The 16,236-nt window shown below is 39.3% G+C and overlaps 1 protein-coding gene across 1 annotated transcript in view; it reads right to left on the reverse strand.

Annotated features, from left to right (window-relative positions):
* SVEP1 (sushi, von Willebrand factor type A, EGF and pentraxin domain containing 1) overlaps nucleotides 1–16,236 on the reverse strand; it is a 122,413-nt gene that overhangs the window by 101,328 nt on the left and 4,849 nt on the right. Inside the window, exons 2-3 of the mRNA XM_064642767.1 lie at nucleotides 3,176–3,431; nucleotides 1,799–1,975 (exon numbers count right to left, since the gene is read on the reverse strand). Coding sequence (XP_064498837.1) covers nucleotides 1,799–1,975; nucleotides 3,176–3,431 — 433 coding nt within the window. The remainder of the gene's footprint in view (nucleotides 1–1,798; nucleotides 1,976–3,175; nucleotides 3,432–16,236) is intronic.

Raw genomic sequence — 16,236 nt, forward strand, 5'->3', positions numbered from 1 at the left:
CAAAATAGCAAAAATAACAGATAAATATAGCAAAAATAGCAAAAATAACAGCAGAAGAACAATTTCCCATCTCAATGAAAACTGTTTAAAAAAAGTCTTACTGTATTAAACAAACATGGGCTAGTGGACTATCTGCATGTTTAACCAAACAAAAGCTAAAAGTAGCTCAATTAAAATTGAAGTCCTGTCATTGTAAACTTGCCACAAGTCCTCTTGCACATTATACAGTGAAGAAAAGTTAAGATGCATTCTTAAGATTCCTTATGCTTTACAAGTCAACAGCTTTACAAACCCACAGCTATGCTCAGCTGTGAAATGTTAAAAAAAAAAGGTTGGAATCCTTTTCAGAATAAAAGATTTCAAAATAGGCCATTTTTCCTTCAAAGAACACATACTGTACTTTTTTTAATCTGTCTTGAAGAATACAGCAGTTGAACAGAGCAGACATAAAGAACAGGTTTGAGTTACTCAGGTCAAATTCCCCCTAAAATACATGTATGCAACTTCAATTACTTTCACATACACAGCAGATGGCTGCAATCATCTAATACAACCCCCTTCTACAAACTTATTTCAGAAGCACCTGCCAAAGAAGTAAAAATGCAACTTTTGTCTGCAGCTGCAAAGCATCCCTTTAAAGACATCTGACTTTTACCATTTTTGGTGGTGCTTGAAAGGTGTGCTCACCCCACCAAAAGAGTCTTTTTGATGGCCCATTATCTTTAGGAATAGCTCAAAACAATATTTAATGACACAAGCTACTGATAGAGGCAGAAATGCTGTATCTATTTTTTTCAATAGATTACTAGGGCACCTGAGGTGAAGGAAATTGACTTTAATGACAAATGAAAAAAATACTATGAAAATTTGATTTAAAATAAATTAGATTTACAACCGAAAATAAGCAAAATGGAATAGTCTTTGTTAAGAGTTAATTGAGCACACAAGGAAGCTGTACCCACTTACATAAAATATGATTCTGATGCCATGTGCCAGTGCTGACATCAATTCTGAACTACATTCCTCTACAGATGTTGCACTCAAACCTCAGTGAATTCCTGCCTGTCTATAGAACAAAGGAAAGGTGTTCCAGAAGCACTAAGTGAATTAGAATGTGTTAATTGGCAGGGAATATAATATAATACAATACTTCAACAAATAATTGTAAAGTGCTGTCATTTTAACCATAGACTTTGAATGCATACTATTAAAAGGACATTTCCAAAAAGTAGTAACAAAAACAATCTCACCAAAATGTGATGACAAGTTTCTCTTTAGTGACCCAAATGCTTTCTTCCTCTTTAGTAATTGAAAGTCAACATGAGGGAATTAAAGCCCATTTACTTGACTGTAAGTTTTGCCAAGAATTTATCCTGCAAAGATCCAGATATAGAGCCCCTCTGCAAACAGGGAAGTTTATGAAAGCTCAAAATGTGATCAGGAAAATTCATGAAGGAAACAGGTACTATGAGCAAAACATATTACCTGAGACTTGGTAAACTCCTAGTAACAAGTTTCTTATGTGCTGTGTTTTAAGGAAGTTTTACTTTGTCAGAACATTTGCCTGATTCTTACCTCTTTCCTGTGCATCTCTTTGAGCTATTGCTGAAGACAAGGTATGAGGTGAGTTTAACTGCTAGAGCTATTCTGTGTCTTCAGTCAGAGAGTCTTCCAGACTTGGATGCATTCTGATCCAGGTTCATATCCATAATTCCAAACAAATCTTTTCACCCTCAACTGGATTAGCCACGTATTCAGAGCATACAGAGAAACCCAAATACCGAGACGTGAGACTCACCTGTGCATTCATGTTGTAGTCCTTTCCCGTAGTACCCTTTTTCACATATACACTCAAACTGGCCAGTGTGAGTACCACATTTACAGCTTGCCATGATGTCGCAGCAGTTTTCGTTTGCCTCACAGAGATAGGAACAATGCGATATATCTTCTTGGATATAGCTGCCAGAGGGTAGGTCTGAAATAGTATTAACTTATTAACAAAAAATTCAAACAGAAGTTCTCTCACAAGCCTCATACTATGCCACTAGTGGAATGTTTGTTAAAAACCCTAAGTTCCAGTTCTAAGCAGTAGTGACATCAGCGTGAAGCAGAGCCTTGCAATGCTCAAAATGTAATAAAGAAAATAAATTGGTGTCCTTGTTCTGGAAAAAGGCTCACTGAAATCCATAGTGCACTCAAATTTTTTCACTTGGCTTCATTTGAGTCTAACACTGCCAGAACGCAGTCTCACTCCCAACAGAAGCTGTTGAGACAGCTTTTCCCAGTTTGGTGGATGCCAGATTTGGCATCAGAAGAGTATTTGGTCATGGCATGTGTAACCAGTTGGTCATACCATAAAAAAACCCAAGTCTTTCTTCTGGCACATTCACATAGACCAATCCAACCTTACTGGGAACAAACAGGATGGCAGTAACGCACCAGAAAGGCAGTAAAGCCCTGCTTATTTAAAAGCCACATGTTTTTAAAAATTGTAGCAAATTCATGCAAATGGCTAGTCTAAGGCATGAAAATGCATTTCTAAGCCTCAGTCAAGCCTTGCAAACAAATGTTTCGTTGTGTGTTCTCACTTGTCTAAACCTACTCTATTTTTCAGGAAGAATTTTTTTTTCTAGAATACAGCAGATTAAAAGAGGGTAAAACCACAGTCCAAACTCATTCTATCGCTTGCACTTGCCAGTTTTACTGAATGTATAAGGTCATAAAAACAAACTGTATTTACTCTTACACAGAGAGTTCTAAATCAGTTCTGAGCAGACTAAATTTTGTTGTTATATAAGATACCAAAAGGTATTATGTCTAGTCCTGAAGTGTATACTAGGTGCCTCTTTAGGGCAATCATGTAAGGTTCATCCATTCCAGCACAAGCTACACTGGGCTAAGAATACAGTCTGTTCTTCATGGACAAAATGAAGAGCTGAATGGATGTAAATACATATATACATCAATGAGGAGAATTCTGCTCACATTTTGTTTATGATGAGTTAGTCAAATAAAATTTATCCTTTTAATGGAGGAACAAACACCTCTGCTAGAATGTACGAGGAAACAAAAGGGAATCAACACTACATGACATGTAAATGCAAGACACTACTGGAGATCTTTCTATTCAGGCCCCTCTGCTCTCTGTAGATTTCTGACGTTAGTACATTAATACCTTCATGAAGAGCTCTGCGCGCCAGAGCTTCAAACTCAGTAAAACTGTGAAGAAGGTAACAATGATCTTCTTTTGGGTGGGATGCCATATCATTCAGTTCTCGGATATTCCCCTGCCATATCCCAAAGGTGAAGATCTCCACTCCAAATTCACGCAAGGATGCTGCAATGGGCCTTGGGTCTCCCCCATTGGAATATCCATCCGTAATGAGAAATATCACTTTTGTGGAATTTCCACGGGCATGCCGCAATATTTGCTGGAAGAGAAAATGAAATTGCACACCTCAGCAAAGAGTTAACAGTGGTTGATCTGTACACTACTTCCCTCACGATGTGACTCCTTTTATTTGAATTATACAGATAAATTAGGCCCTTGCAAGATCTCCCACTATAACAAAGGTTAACCAGCTGCAAGCAGAGCCTGTGGTTAAACAAGGCCAACCACTAATTTACAATGCAGTCACAGTCTGCAAAATCACAGAAATCACAAAACCATCTGAAATGAGACACTTTTTACATTGATTGATAGTCACCTATGAATCAGACAGCAATGATTCTGACCAGTCTTCTGCTTAAACAGGTAATCCAAACATTGAAAATCTAGTGCAAGACCCAAAATATGATCTAACATATTTTAACATAATCTTACGTTTTGATCCACTAAATTATGAACCACACTTCTGATTTATTCTTAGTCTTTTCTCAACAACCATCTGGACAGTTGGTTATTTTAACCCCAGCACAGCACTTCCCACCATTCCTGTTGAATTGTCCTTTTCTCCCTTACAATGGTTTGCTAGCATCACTTCAGATTGTCCATTATGGCATCAAAACTGCCTGTAGTCCCTTCCACCCTGCTGCCATCTACAGACTAAGGATCATTCTTTCTAAAACTTCACACAAAACACTTGTAACACTACTCAGTAGCGCCTGAATGAGAACAAACGCCACAGATTCCTGCCCATTTCATCCCTCCAGTCTGACAGTGCACTGCTGCACTGCTAATTACTCTCTAAGTACATTTGGTTTTGGATGACAGGCAGAGCGCCTCCAAAAATGCAATGTTGACATGCCATGGACTAGAAACCATGCAGTTACCATGCTGATTAGCCACTGTCTGTCAGAGTCTGAGTAAATATGAGACCACTACCAATCTCCTACTGGTGGTCAGGTGCTGACTGCAGCCCTAAAGCAAAGGATTGTGAAGGTGTACTTTCTCCTTCCTTTGTGAACTTCTGTAGAAGGAATTAGATTCTGACCTTCAGTTTGGTAGCAGGCAAATAACTACCATGTTTATTTCAATAATAGATCCTACCATGCTACAATCAATACGAAAGACCACATTTGACAGACCTATGAACGATACTCCAAAAATCATGGTGTTGTATGATGAGTAGGTAAATGTATTTAAGCCACCCTTAAAAAACACAAATTCCAAAAATGGAGGTGACCTGAGTTAAGTAGTTTTATTACAAAATCTTAAAGCAAAACTTATGAAGTAAAATCATCTGCCTTTGAGCTCAAACAAAAGCATACAGTCTAGGTGAGTCTAAATAACCCGCAGAGTTTTTATATCCCTTCTCAGTAAGCCAGGCCAGGATGATTTGATTTCAGGACCATTTGATTTTGATTTGTCAGTTCATAGAATCATAGAATAGATTGGGTTGGAAAAGACCTCCAAGATCATCAAGTCCAACCCCTGATCCAACTTCAATTACTATATCATGGCACTAAGGGCCACGTCCAATCTCTTATTAAAAACCTCCAGGGATGGTGAATCACTGATTTCAGGTAGATACTACACAAAAACAAGTACACAGACTGCAAATCAAAGCATATACCATTGACACTGTGGTCTGAGAGACTGCCAAGCAATGTTTTGCTGTTGGACTTGATTTTGTTACTGCTTCTATGCAAAACCCAAAGGGAGTGAAACCAAATTCTCTTGGACAAAAATACCCTTCACAAATCAAACCTATTGTTCCTCATATTGTTTAAGTTGTAAGTGGAAAACCAGAATGAAGTGAAAAAGTAGAATGAAGTAGAAAGCTAGAATGAAAAATCAGGAAGAAAAAAGACAAGACAAAAGACAACACGAAGACAAATAGGAAAAAAGTACAAATGCCTTATTTTAAAAATGGATTGTAAACTGATGCTATAAGACAAGGGACACTGCAGGCAGAGAGGGTAGTGCTATTTATAATTAACATATAATTAACATATTTAGCATTAACTGTGCTATTTTAAAATAGAATATAAGCAACTTAAACTTCTATCCAACTTCTTAAGTATTCAGGATGAAATTCTCCACTCAGGATGCTTCTCTCACGCTGTTTCAGTGAAAAGGGCTTTTTTTTGAAAAACAAGATGAAAAAAACATATGTTCCATCCATACTTCTTTGATTTTGGCAACCACAGCATCTCTGAGCTTTGAAGAAAGAACTTTCAATCTGCAAATCACATAATAAAGGTGGAAAAGTACGCCCCAAATACACTCAAGTTGTGGAATATGTGTAACTGAGGAAAACCCACAACTTACACAGGATTAAGACACATAACAGAGATTGCCAGTGCAATTCTCTGAAGATCCCATCTACAAGCAGCTTGCTCTAGCAGCATACCATTTCAACTCGTGATTGTGTCAAAACATGCACAGAAAGGGGAACAAAGCTTAATTTTGAAGGATGTAGCTTTGCAATTTCTGTAGTATCTGTTTCCCTGTGCATAACACAAAGGTGCACAAACTTTGCAGGTGAAGGTAGTGGATGGCATTACACATTGCCCTAGTTCTTCAGCAATTGATACTCAGATAGTAATCAAACTTCCATGTTTTCCATAAATACAGAAACATGTCTGCATGAACAATGAACCAACTAGCTTGTGCCTCAGTAGTCTAGCCAGGACAACAGAGATCTCATAAATGATTTAATTCTGCTTAGTAAATTACCAGGGATCTCTGTTTTACAAAATTAGACTGCAAAAAACGTCCTCTGAAACTGCTGAAACACAAACTCTCCATGTCTTTCTACGTGATCGAGAAAGTTCCTGATCCCATAAACAAATGCTTACCAAGCCCTCTTAAAAGATGAGGGTTTGAGTAAGTGGGAAGCATCAGTAAAAGACCATTTTTGAGGAGCAAATGACCATTTCTGAGGGGAAAATACACCTTAGCTACATGACTTTCAGACAAGGCAAGCAGCAAACAGCTTTTTGTTCTCTGCATCTCAAACAGCAATTACCTTTTCAGGACAGCACTTCTGTCACACACAGACACAAACTGAGCTAACAGGTAAAAGAGCATGAGGCTGTCTTCCTGCTACATGAAGACTTGAATATTCAGGCATCAGGGGATCTGAACAGAGAAACAGACAGACAAACAGACAAGATTGCTACATATTGCCCCTAGAAATCAAAACAAAACAAAACAAAACCACTGAACAGCTTGGCCCTCATGTCTTGCAGCTGTAACTCTAGACACAGAATCCCTGCTGTATAACGGCAGAGGGAAATAACAAGGGAAGGAAAAAAACATTCAGCACGGGGTGGAGGGGAGACCAAAGTCTATTTTTAAATAATTTGTGTATGTCTGGTGGTCAAGTTAGTGTTTCGCTTCTTTTGTGAAAGCACAGTGACACAGGCCACCATCCAGAGCTGCTGACAATCCAGGTATCACTCCACATTACTCTACCTCTTCTCTCCAATATCTGTGTGGCACTTCAGATAATCTTTGTTTCCTCTAACCCTGACTCACATTCCTCTATTCTGAGAAACCTCTCTCCTTTCCTTTCCAGAAAGTGGTTTTGAAAGCTGTTCTTTTCCCCAACAGAAATATCATATATTTTTAAATGTGTGTTCACTTAACCCCTAAACTTATGAACACACACAGAGATCATTCCACGTATTTCACCAGTCCCTGCCAACTTCATGGACTGTATCTATATAAAGATGACTTTTTTTCATGACAAGGCTTTGCAGTCCCTTCATAAATCGTCATGCTCTTCAATAAATACAGTTTAAAAGCCCACTAAATGGTACTAGGAATTTAAAAGGATCCTGAGAACCTGTTTCTTTGGTATGAATATCCACATCTGCTTTTGATTTATTGTCAAATGAAACTGAGCACAAGCTATAACTCAAAATACAGTGCTGAATGACGTTTAATTGAGAACATAGCCCATTTGGTCAATGCTGTAAATTAATAAGGGGTAAGTACAAACAAAACAAACCAATTAGTGCTCTTGATGATTGACAAGAAATGCGTGGGGTCACTAGAAATATCTAGTCTTTTACCATTTTAGTAACTATTTTCTTGTCTACACTTCTTTTACAGGAGTGATAGATCAGTCAGTTTCAGTAAACCTTCCAGATCTTAACTAAAACATTCTTTTCACATTAGCAAAAAGTTATTGCCATCTGTATTGTGTTCAGTGTCTGTTTAGTGTGCACAAATATCTGACAGACTTGCCCAATTTTTTGTGCCAATAACACCCCTTAGAATTAAAAAATGAAGCCTTGTGCAACAAAAGAGTTGTCGTACAAAATCCTCCTCTAGAAATTCACTACTGTAAGGGAAGTTAAATCCCATTAGTAAAGTCACAAAAACAGGTGAACCTCTAAATTTAGTGTTTTTAACATTAATATGGAGTTTGTAACATAAAATTAGGAGGCAAGAAGCATCCAAGGGCAAAGACTGCTTCAGTCGCTTGACAGACACAGCAAGGATGTTGTCAAAGGTTCTTTGTTACTGCCTCAATTACTTCATCTGCATCCAGTATGTAAACATATAATCTTGGGCCTGATCCCTGTCCTGACTCTGTGGTTTGCTTTTAAAGAAGATTCTGACCATACAGAACTGGCTATTAATAACTCTGTCTAGAGGGAAACAAACTGAAATGAGTTAACCTCTCTCACTTTACAAACTAAGCCTTAGGTAATGTTAGACAGCTCCAGGATCCTTGCTAGGAGAAGCTTGCCTTAAAAGGCTTAAGTTGGAACCCAGTCCTCAAAATAATATTATCCAAGCATTCACCTTGTAGGAAATACACTACCTAAGGGAATGTTTTTTGTTATAGGTCAGGAAGAACCACCACTGCATCTAAGAAGCAAAACAGAAAGCCCTCCACTAAAGAGCCATTCAGCTCCACTATACCAGTTGACCACTTACACTGAATTTCTTTTCACTCTAGGAATAACATAAAACTTACAGTCTAAGGGATGATTTCTGAATAGAATGAGATTATTCCTGTTTCCCAGAGGATCACTTATTCACTATAAAAGGAATAATTCCCATTTCATAATATAACAGAATTTAACTATATGTAATATGACATATTCACTATTAAGCACTGCATAGATTTGACATATATATTCATTTGAATATTAAAACAGTATGTCTTAATTTATCACGGATGGCTTCAGAAGCAGATCTGCATGTCATTCACAAAGGAAATGGCAATGCTAAATCTCTTTGCAATGCTCAACCTTTGTTTCAAAGTTTCTTTGCTTTCATCCTTCCTGCAGGTAAAAAGATCCAAATCTGGCAGAAAATGTTATACAAATAAATATTCTATAAACAAAAGAATAATGAGTACTGGAATCAACCATAGCTTTTGGTGGAGGTGAGGCACTTATCACTGAATCCAGAGCAACCCTAAGGAACCTGGTCACTCACAAGAGCAATGCAAAGCCAGGGGGTGACAAGTACAGTTCCCCTTCATCATGATACAAATGCTGTTATTCCCTTACATAAAAGAGCTAGCTATACCTCTTGTACTCCCTCTCTAAAACAGAAAAGTTCTGATTTTACCACCTTTTCTTTTGGTCACTGAACACTGCTATTTTCTCTGTTCCAATCAAATGAACTAAAAGATATTCCAAAGTCAGAGGTTTTGGTTTCCAAGCTTTTACCACTTTCTTCTGCACTGCTACACAAGCTCTAGAGCGACTCTAGTGCTGTTACCTAGACAGAAAAAAAAATTAACTAATTTTAAAGCTTTCATTAGATATTTCCCTAGCAAAAAATGCACTCATAATTCAGAGAAAAGATGTATCTATAGAAATAACCTGGATATTTAAATAGTGCTCTGAGTAACTGCAAAGTATCATCTCAGTAAATCTTACAACTTTGTCAGACACCACCAATCTATGGATGAAAGCACACAGATAAAAAGGCCAGGTATGCTCATGGCCAGGACATGTAGAGACATGTCATCTAAGGAAGGACTGACAGATCTAGAATTGTTCAGATGAAGAAAAGAAGGCAAAATGTACATATCCATGCATATATATAAACACTTGAATTACATACATAAATATATATATAATTTATGTACATAAATATTCCATATACATAGATCCATGTATATATATAAATACTTAATGAGTGGGGGAGTAAAGAAGATGTATAAAGAATTTTGATAGCATGAGGCAAAAAGCACAAATTTAAAGACCAAAATTCCACTTAAAGAGACCTGGACAAATCAGAGGACTGGGCAATCACCAACCATATGAAGCTGAACAAGGGAAAGTGCTGGACTCTGCACCTGGGATGGGGCAACACTGGATGTTCGTATGGACTGGGGAATGAGATGCTGGAAAGCAACTTCATGGAAAGGGACCTGGGGGTCTTGGTCAATGAAAAGTTGAATCTTAGTCAGCAGTGCCCTGGCAGCCAGGCGGGACAACCATGTCCTGGGGGGCATCAGGCAAAGCATCGCCAGCCACTCGAGGGAGGGGACTGTCCTGCTCTGCTTGGCACTGGGGCAGCCTCACCTTGAATATTGTGTGCAGTTTGGGGTGCCACAATATAAGAAAGATATTAAGCTATTGGAGAGAATCCAAAGGAGGGCAATGAAGATGGTAAAGGGCCTTGAGGGGAAACCGTATGAGGAGTGGCTGAGGGCACTTGGTGTGTTCAGCCTGGAGAGGAGGAGACCTCATTGCAGTTGCAACTTCCTCTTGAGGGGAAGAGAAGGGGCAGGCACTGGTCTCTTCTCTGTTGTGACCAGTGACAGGACTTGAGGGAACGGCCTGAAGTTGTGTGAGGGGAGGTTTAGGTTGGATATTAGAAAGAGGTTCTTCACTTCTACCACCAAAGGGTGGTTGGACACTGGAACAGGCTCCCCGGGGGAGTGGTCAGACAGCAGTGGTCAGCACCAAGACTGACAGTTCAAGAAGCGTTTGGATGATACTCTTGGGCACATGGTGTGACTCTTGGGATGGTCCTGTGCAGGGTTAAGAGTTCGACTTGATGATCCTTGTAGGTCCCTTCCAACTCAGCATATTCTGAGATTCTGTGATCCTATGAAAAAACATTTTTACTACAAGGGTGATCAACCATTGAAACAAGTTTCCCAGAGAGTTTATAGAATCTCCATCCCCAGAAATACTCAAAACCCAACTTGGACACAGTCCTGAGCAACCTAAAGAAAAAAACAAATAACTCAAAATCACCACTGGCTTTGCAAAAACAAGAACTACTACATAGAATTTTGGCTTACACAGTTGTGTGAGGACTGTTGGATCTGGCGACTTGAAATTGTGTGGCTTGCAGTTTTGAGCCCTGAACTAGAAAGAACCGAATGCGCCTAATTTCCAGAAAACAACTAACATACATATCCTTCACTCTCTATCATTCTGAGGTCTTCTAAACAGGACATTAAAAGACAAAGCATGTTATGTACATAGCCATTTTCTAAGGTCTTGGTGCTATACAACCTTCTATCAACTTTATCACGACTTCCAAAAATTGCTGGAGGCCCTTATATGCTGCTATGTTGTGTGCCATATTCAAAATATCATCTTACTAATAGATCTCAGTTTGATTTGAAAAACTAAAAACCCTAGTTTTCTTTGTCTGTGAGCAATTTCCATCATTAAAGTAACAAAACTGTGACTTGATTTCTCCAGTACTGCTCCAGTCTTCTGCTAATAATAAAAACAAGGACTCAAAAATATTTTACTGAATATGTAATCGATCTCCATGTATTTTCAGACCAAGCATTCACAACACTATTGACTAGTGCATCTGCCAAATATTTGTCTCTTTTGTGTTTGCTTTAAACATTTATTATTTTAAAAAAAGCAGGAGGGAAAAAAGAGCTGAACAGCAAAATCAATTCCAAAAGGACAAACACAGTTCATAACCCTGCCAATCTACTGCCGGCTGCCACTGCTCAATTATCTTCTGATTATATCTATTTTTTATATATATGAATATTTTTTTTTTGCTCCAGGACTGCTAGAATTGAGCAACATTAACAAAGATTATCATTGCTAAGAATTGTCCCAGACCAAGTGGGTGTTGGGGAGTGTCTGGGAGATAAATAAGAGTCCCTGATTACCTGTTTATACTGTGTATGTCCAGCAGAGCACCACGCCACTGAATGCTAAAGCTTTTTACAGACTGCTACTCATGTCTTACTGATTGAAGTTACCAGTGAGACTCCGAACCAAAGGGAGCATCATAATTTTAAAAAAAGCCTTTGTTTTGAATTGTGTTAACATCATAGAGAAGTAAGTTGCTCCAAGATTTGAACAGGTTCCTGGTCATATAAAGAGCCTACCTGTTGCTAAAGGCAATAGTGCTTTTAATTTCTGCACCTGGAAAAGTCAAAAAATTCTGACCACAACAAACATTTTGTCTCACTGCAAAATCTGAATTACAAATTCCAGTTACACGTGGAATGGGAGGACAAAGGATAAAATATGTATCATAGAACATGCAAAATAAATTTCATATGGAATATTAACACTGAAGCTCGTGGTAGGAACTACTGCTAAACATGATGTGTTTTGGTGTAAAGACCTCTCGTAAGACTAGGAAATTCATTAAAAATAAACCAACTTATTTTGTCCTAAGTTCTTCAAAATTTTAATGCTGGGAATTTATTTCCTTCTCTCGGAACAAACCACTCTGTAGCTTTTCTGGTTTGTCTTCGTATCTCTGGAGCAAAGCACTGATTTCTCTGTGAAGGTGCTAATTTTAAGGACTGCAGATCAGAAGGTACTTATAATCAGACCCCTCAGGCAAAGGTCCTGAGACAACAACAAAAAATGGTTTTATACTGAAAAGGAATCTCTATTCCTGAAACATTTAGGGTGATGTCATCCAGATACCACAGCTGTGAAAGATTTAATTTGTTGTGCAGCTAGTTCTGATATTATATCAGGGAGATTTGTGTTAATTCCTGCAGCAATATCCCTAGTTTCTCACTTCTGCCTCTGTATGTTACACTGGGAAATGGCTAAAGGCTTTGTAGTACCATACTGTAAATACAGAGTGTGCCTTCTAAGAGAGGTCTGTCTTGGCAGATATGCAACACAGTGGATGCTGGCACTCATAATTATAGCTGTCATCCTGAAAAGCTTCCAGAATGGATTACTTTCTTTAAGTGTCATATTGGTTTGCCTAGCTTTCAGGTTCATATACTTTTTAAACTTCTACAGAAGAGTGTGGGGGTGTGGCTGCACAAGAAAAACCAACCTTACTTTACTAGCATCTCTGAATACTGCTGATCAAACTTACAGCAGTGCAACAAGCGATAAACAATGCACCACAATAAGCACTCAGAAATCAACGAACAACAAGAGAACAGAAATGTTTGTGGGCTGATTTGCCATTCTCAAAGTTACATGAGCAAATTCCTTGGCCAGGAGCTGTGGAAAAGTATAAGCATAGATGGTAACTTGAGTGCTGACAAACCAGGTTTTAATAAGCCATGAATTTTGCATGAAAGTAGTCTAAATCACTCCATCAGATAACAATTCTTTTTATACAATATTTTGCATTATCCCTAGTACTAGCATGAAAATATTGTTGCAGTATGTTCAAAGGTATAAAGCCCATGTTGTGGAGGGGCAGTACAAAATGTTAAAGGGAACTGGTAAGTGACTTTTTCAAGCCATGAAAAACAATGCTTTAAAAAGCAATGAAGAACAGAACACTCACTAGTATTTTTTGCCTTTTATTCACCAGAACTACCAAGTGTACTGCTTCTAGGGATATCAGAGAAAGAAGAACATGAAAAAATAGTGAGGTTAAACAGGCGGTCAATTCAGAGTATAGAGTAAGATGGTGTATCAATGCATTTGGAGCTTCCTACATACTCAGTGGAGAGGGTAGCACTGGAATAAAGGGCTTCAGCACACCTAGTGCAGAACTACCATACAGAGGCACTACACATGGAGATGACCCTACCAGTGGTCTCTACCGGAGTACAGACTCACTTCAGTCTGTGCCTGAAGCCAGGCTGTCTCCCTTTACTACCTCACACTTATAAACTCAATTCGCCTCAATGAAGAGATGAGGCTGAAGGATATGTACCAGAATCCTTCAGTGCTTCTTATAAGGTACATATTTTAGCATTTTAAAAACAAACTGCACTTAAGTTAAAGGGAAGATAATAAGTGACTAATCTGCTAAACACCATACTTCCAAATCACAACTTCTGCTTAGACCCAAATTCAAGACACGATTTTGGAAGCACAAACAGATCAATTTCCAAAAAACAGGTTTTCAACCTAAGAAAATATTAATCCTGATTAGCCAGCCCCAGACATGATGCTAAGCAGAGCACTTTTTGCCTGTCCCGGCCAAAAAGTCAGAGAAAAAATTACTTAATAATTTCTGAAGGCAGCCACGTTTCAGGCCAGGTCTAAACACAATGAACAATGTGCAGACATGTACCTTGCCTCTGACCCTGATGCATTAATCTTGTGAACAAATCTCATGCAAGGCTGTAGTAAGCAGGACTAGTACTTTTCACAAACACTACACTGATTAAAAGTGGTGATTTAGATTTGACACTAGTGATTGCTGACAGGAACTCTACTTTCAATTTGACCAGTAATCCCTATCTCATAGCTCTGCAATTTCAGAGGTGACCACAGAGGTAAACCAGGCTGGCTTTATTTTTTTCCACTGTATCTTTAATACAGGTTGTCAAGGCCATATTAAAACTTAGAGAGCCCCAATGCTGTCATCTAATCAGTTAGCTCTAAATGACCTAAGATATTTAGAGCATGATGCCAAAGATCATCAGTCTAGAATCTGCTGCTCTCGTTATCAGCTGCTCGTTTTGCAGAGGTTATAGGAACAAAAACCCATAAACACATTCTTGATAAACACACAACATACATGATTCTGAATGTTCATCTTCTTAGTGAGGGCACCATCTTTTTAAAACAAAAAAACCTTGAACCATGCACATGGTAAGAACAGCTTAATGAGAGGAAAGTCCTGCTTGTCAAACCTGATTTCCATCTATGACAAGGTAACCCACCCAGCTGATCAAGGGAAGCCAGCTGATGTAATCTTTTTGGAATTCAGTAAAGCTTTTGATATTGTCTCTCGTGGGATCCTACTGGACAAAATGTACAGCACACAGCTGGATAAACACATCATGGACTGCGTGAGCAATTGGCTCACGAGTGGAATACAGAAGGTGATAGTGAATGGGGTAACATCAGACTGGTGACCTGTCACTAGTGGGGTTCTGCAGGGCCCCATCTTGGGGCTTGTGCTTTTCAACATCTTCGTAAATGACTTGGATACAGGACTGGAAGGGATACTAAGCAAGTTTGCAGATGACACAAAACTGGGAGGAGATGTTGATTCCCTCAAAGGCAGGGAGGCCCTGCAGAGAGACCAGGACAAGTTAAAGGACTGGGCAATCACCGACTGTATGAAGTTCAACAAGGAGAGGTGATGGATTCTGCACCTAGGATGGGCCATCCCGGATGTTCATACAGACTGGGGAATAAGAGGCTGGAAAGCAGTGCCACTGAAAGGGACCTGGGGGTCCTGGCTGATGGCAAGTTGAATCTGAGTCAGCAATGTCCTGGCAGCCAGGAGGGCCAGCCATGTCCTGGGGGCATCAGGCAAAGTATTGCCAGCTGGTCAAGGGAGGGGATTGTCCCGCTCTGCTCTGACCTGGGGAGGCCTCACCTTGAATATTGTGTGCAGTTCTGGGCACTGCAACATAAGAAAGATATTAAACTACTGGAGTGTCCAAAGGAGGGCAATGAAGATGGTGAAGGCCCTTGAGAGGAAGCCGCATGAGAAGGAGCTGAGGGCACTTGGCTGTTCAGCCTGGAGAAGAGGAGACTGAGGGGAGACAACTTCCTCTTGAGGGGAAGAGAAGGGGCAGGCACTGGTCTCTTCTCTGTGGTGACCAGTGACAGGACCTGAAGGAACGGCCTGAAGTTGTGTGAGGGGAGGTTTAGGTTGGATATTAGAAAGAGGTTCTTCACCCAGAGGGTGGTTTGGACACTGGAACAGGCTCCCTGGGGAAGTAGTCACAGCACCAAGCCTGACAATTCAAGATGATTTTAGATGATACTCTTGGGCACATGGTGTGACTCCTGGGAATGGGTGCAGGGTCAGGAGCTGGACTCGATGATTCATGTGGGTCCCTTCCAATGTGGCATATTCTGTGATTCTGTGAAAAGATTTTCAATTTCCTTTGTGTCAACTAATTGTTTTTTTTAATTTGAAAATGAGATTCTGAATCTGCAAATGCACTGAAATTAAAAGCTAATTTTCCTAGCGGGCGACAATACTGCATCTTGTACTTTCACGATTTTGACATACCGAAGAAACAGAGCCACCATTACTTATTTAAACAAGCACTAAATAAGCATTATAACTGTTTATTCTCAATTGATATGTGCTTACATTCTTTTGAGGGGCTTTTTAAAATGTTTTTTAATTGGACAACAACAGAACACTGGATTTGACATGCTGGTTGGCTGTTTGTCATGATCCACATTAGATTCAAAACCAGATTTCAGGGACCATATACTCAGAAAATGTGCCACCTTATTCTGTAGGTGCTGTGACAAACCTTCCGCTTACATACACCATTGAATAGAGTGATGGTGAAATACAAAAGCGAGAAGACTTTTTAATGCAACAATTATTATACTAACACAGAATGACTCCCAAAGCCTCCCTCAGCTACCACTTTGCCAGATTGTTTAGAAAAATTGGCTTGTCTAAGGCTGGCTGAGTGGTATCTATGACTTCTGCTCAATAGCAGTACATACCTACAACTTCCAGCT

This window comes from Pseudopipra pipra, chromosome Z (genome assembly GCF_036250125.1).
Source record: "Pseudopipra pipra isolate bDixPip1 chromosome Z, bDixPip1.hap1, whole genome shotgun sequence".
In the NCBI taxonomy this organism is placed as follows: Eukaryota; Metazoa; Chordata; class Aves; order Passeriformes; family Pipridae; genus Pseudopipra; species Pseudopipra pipra.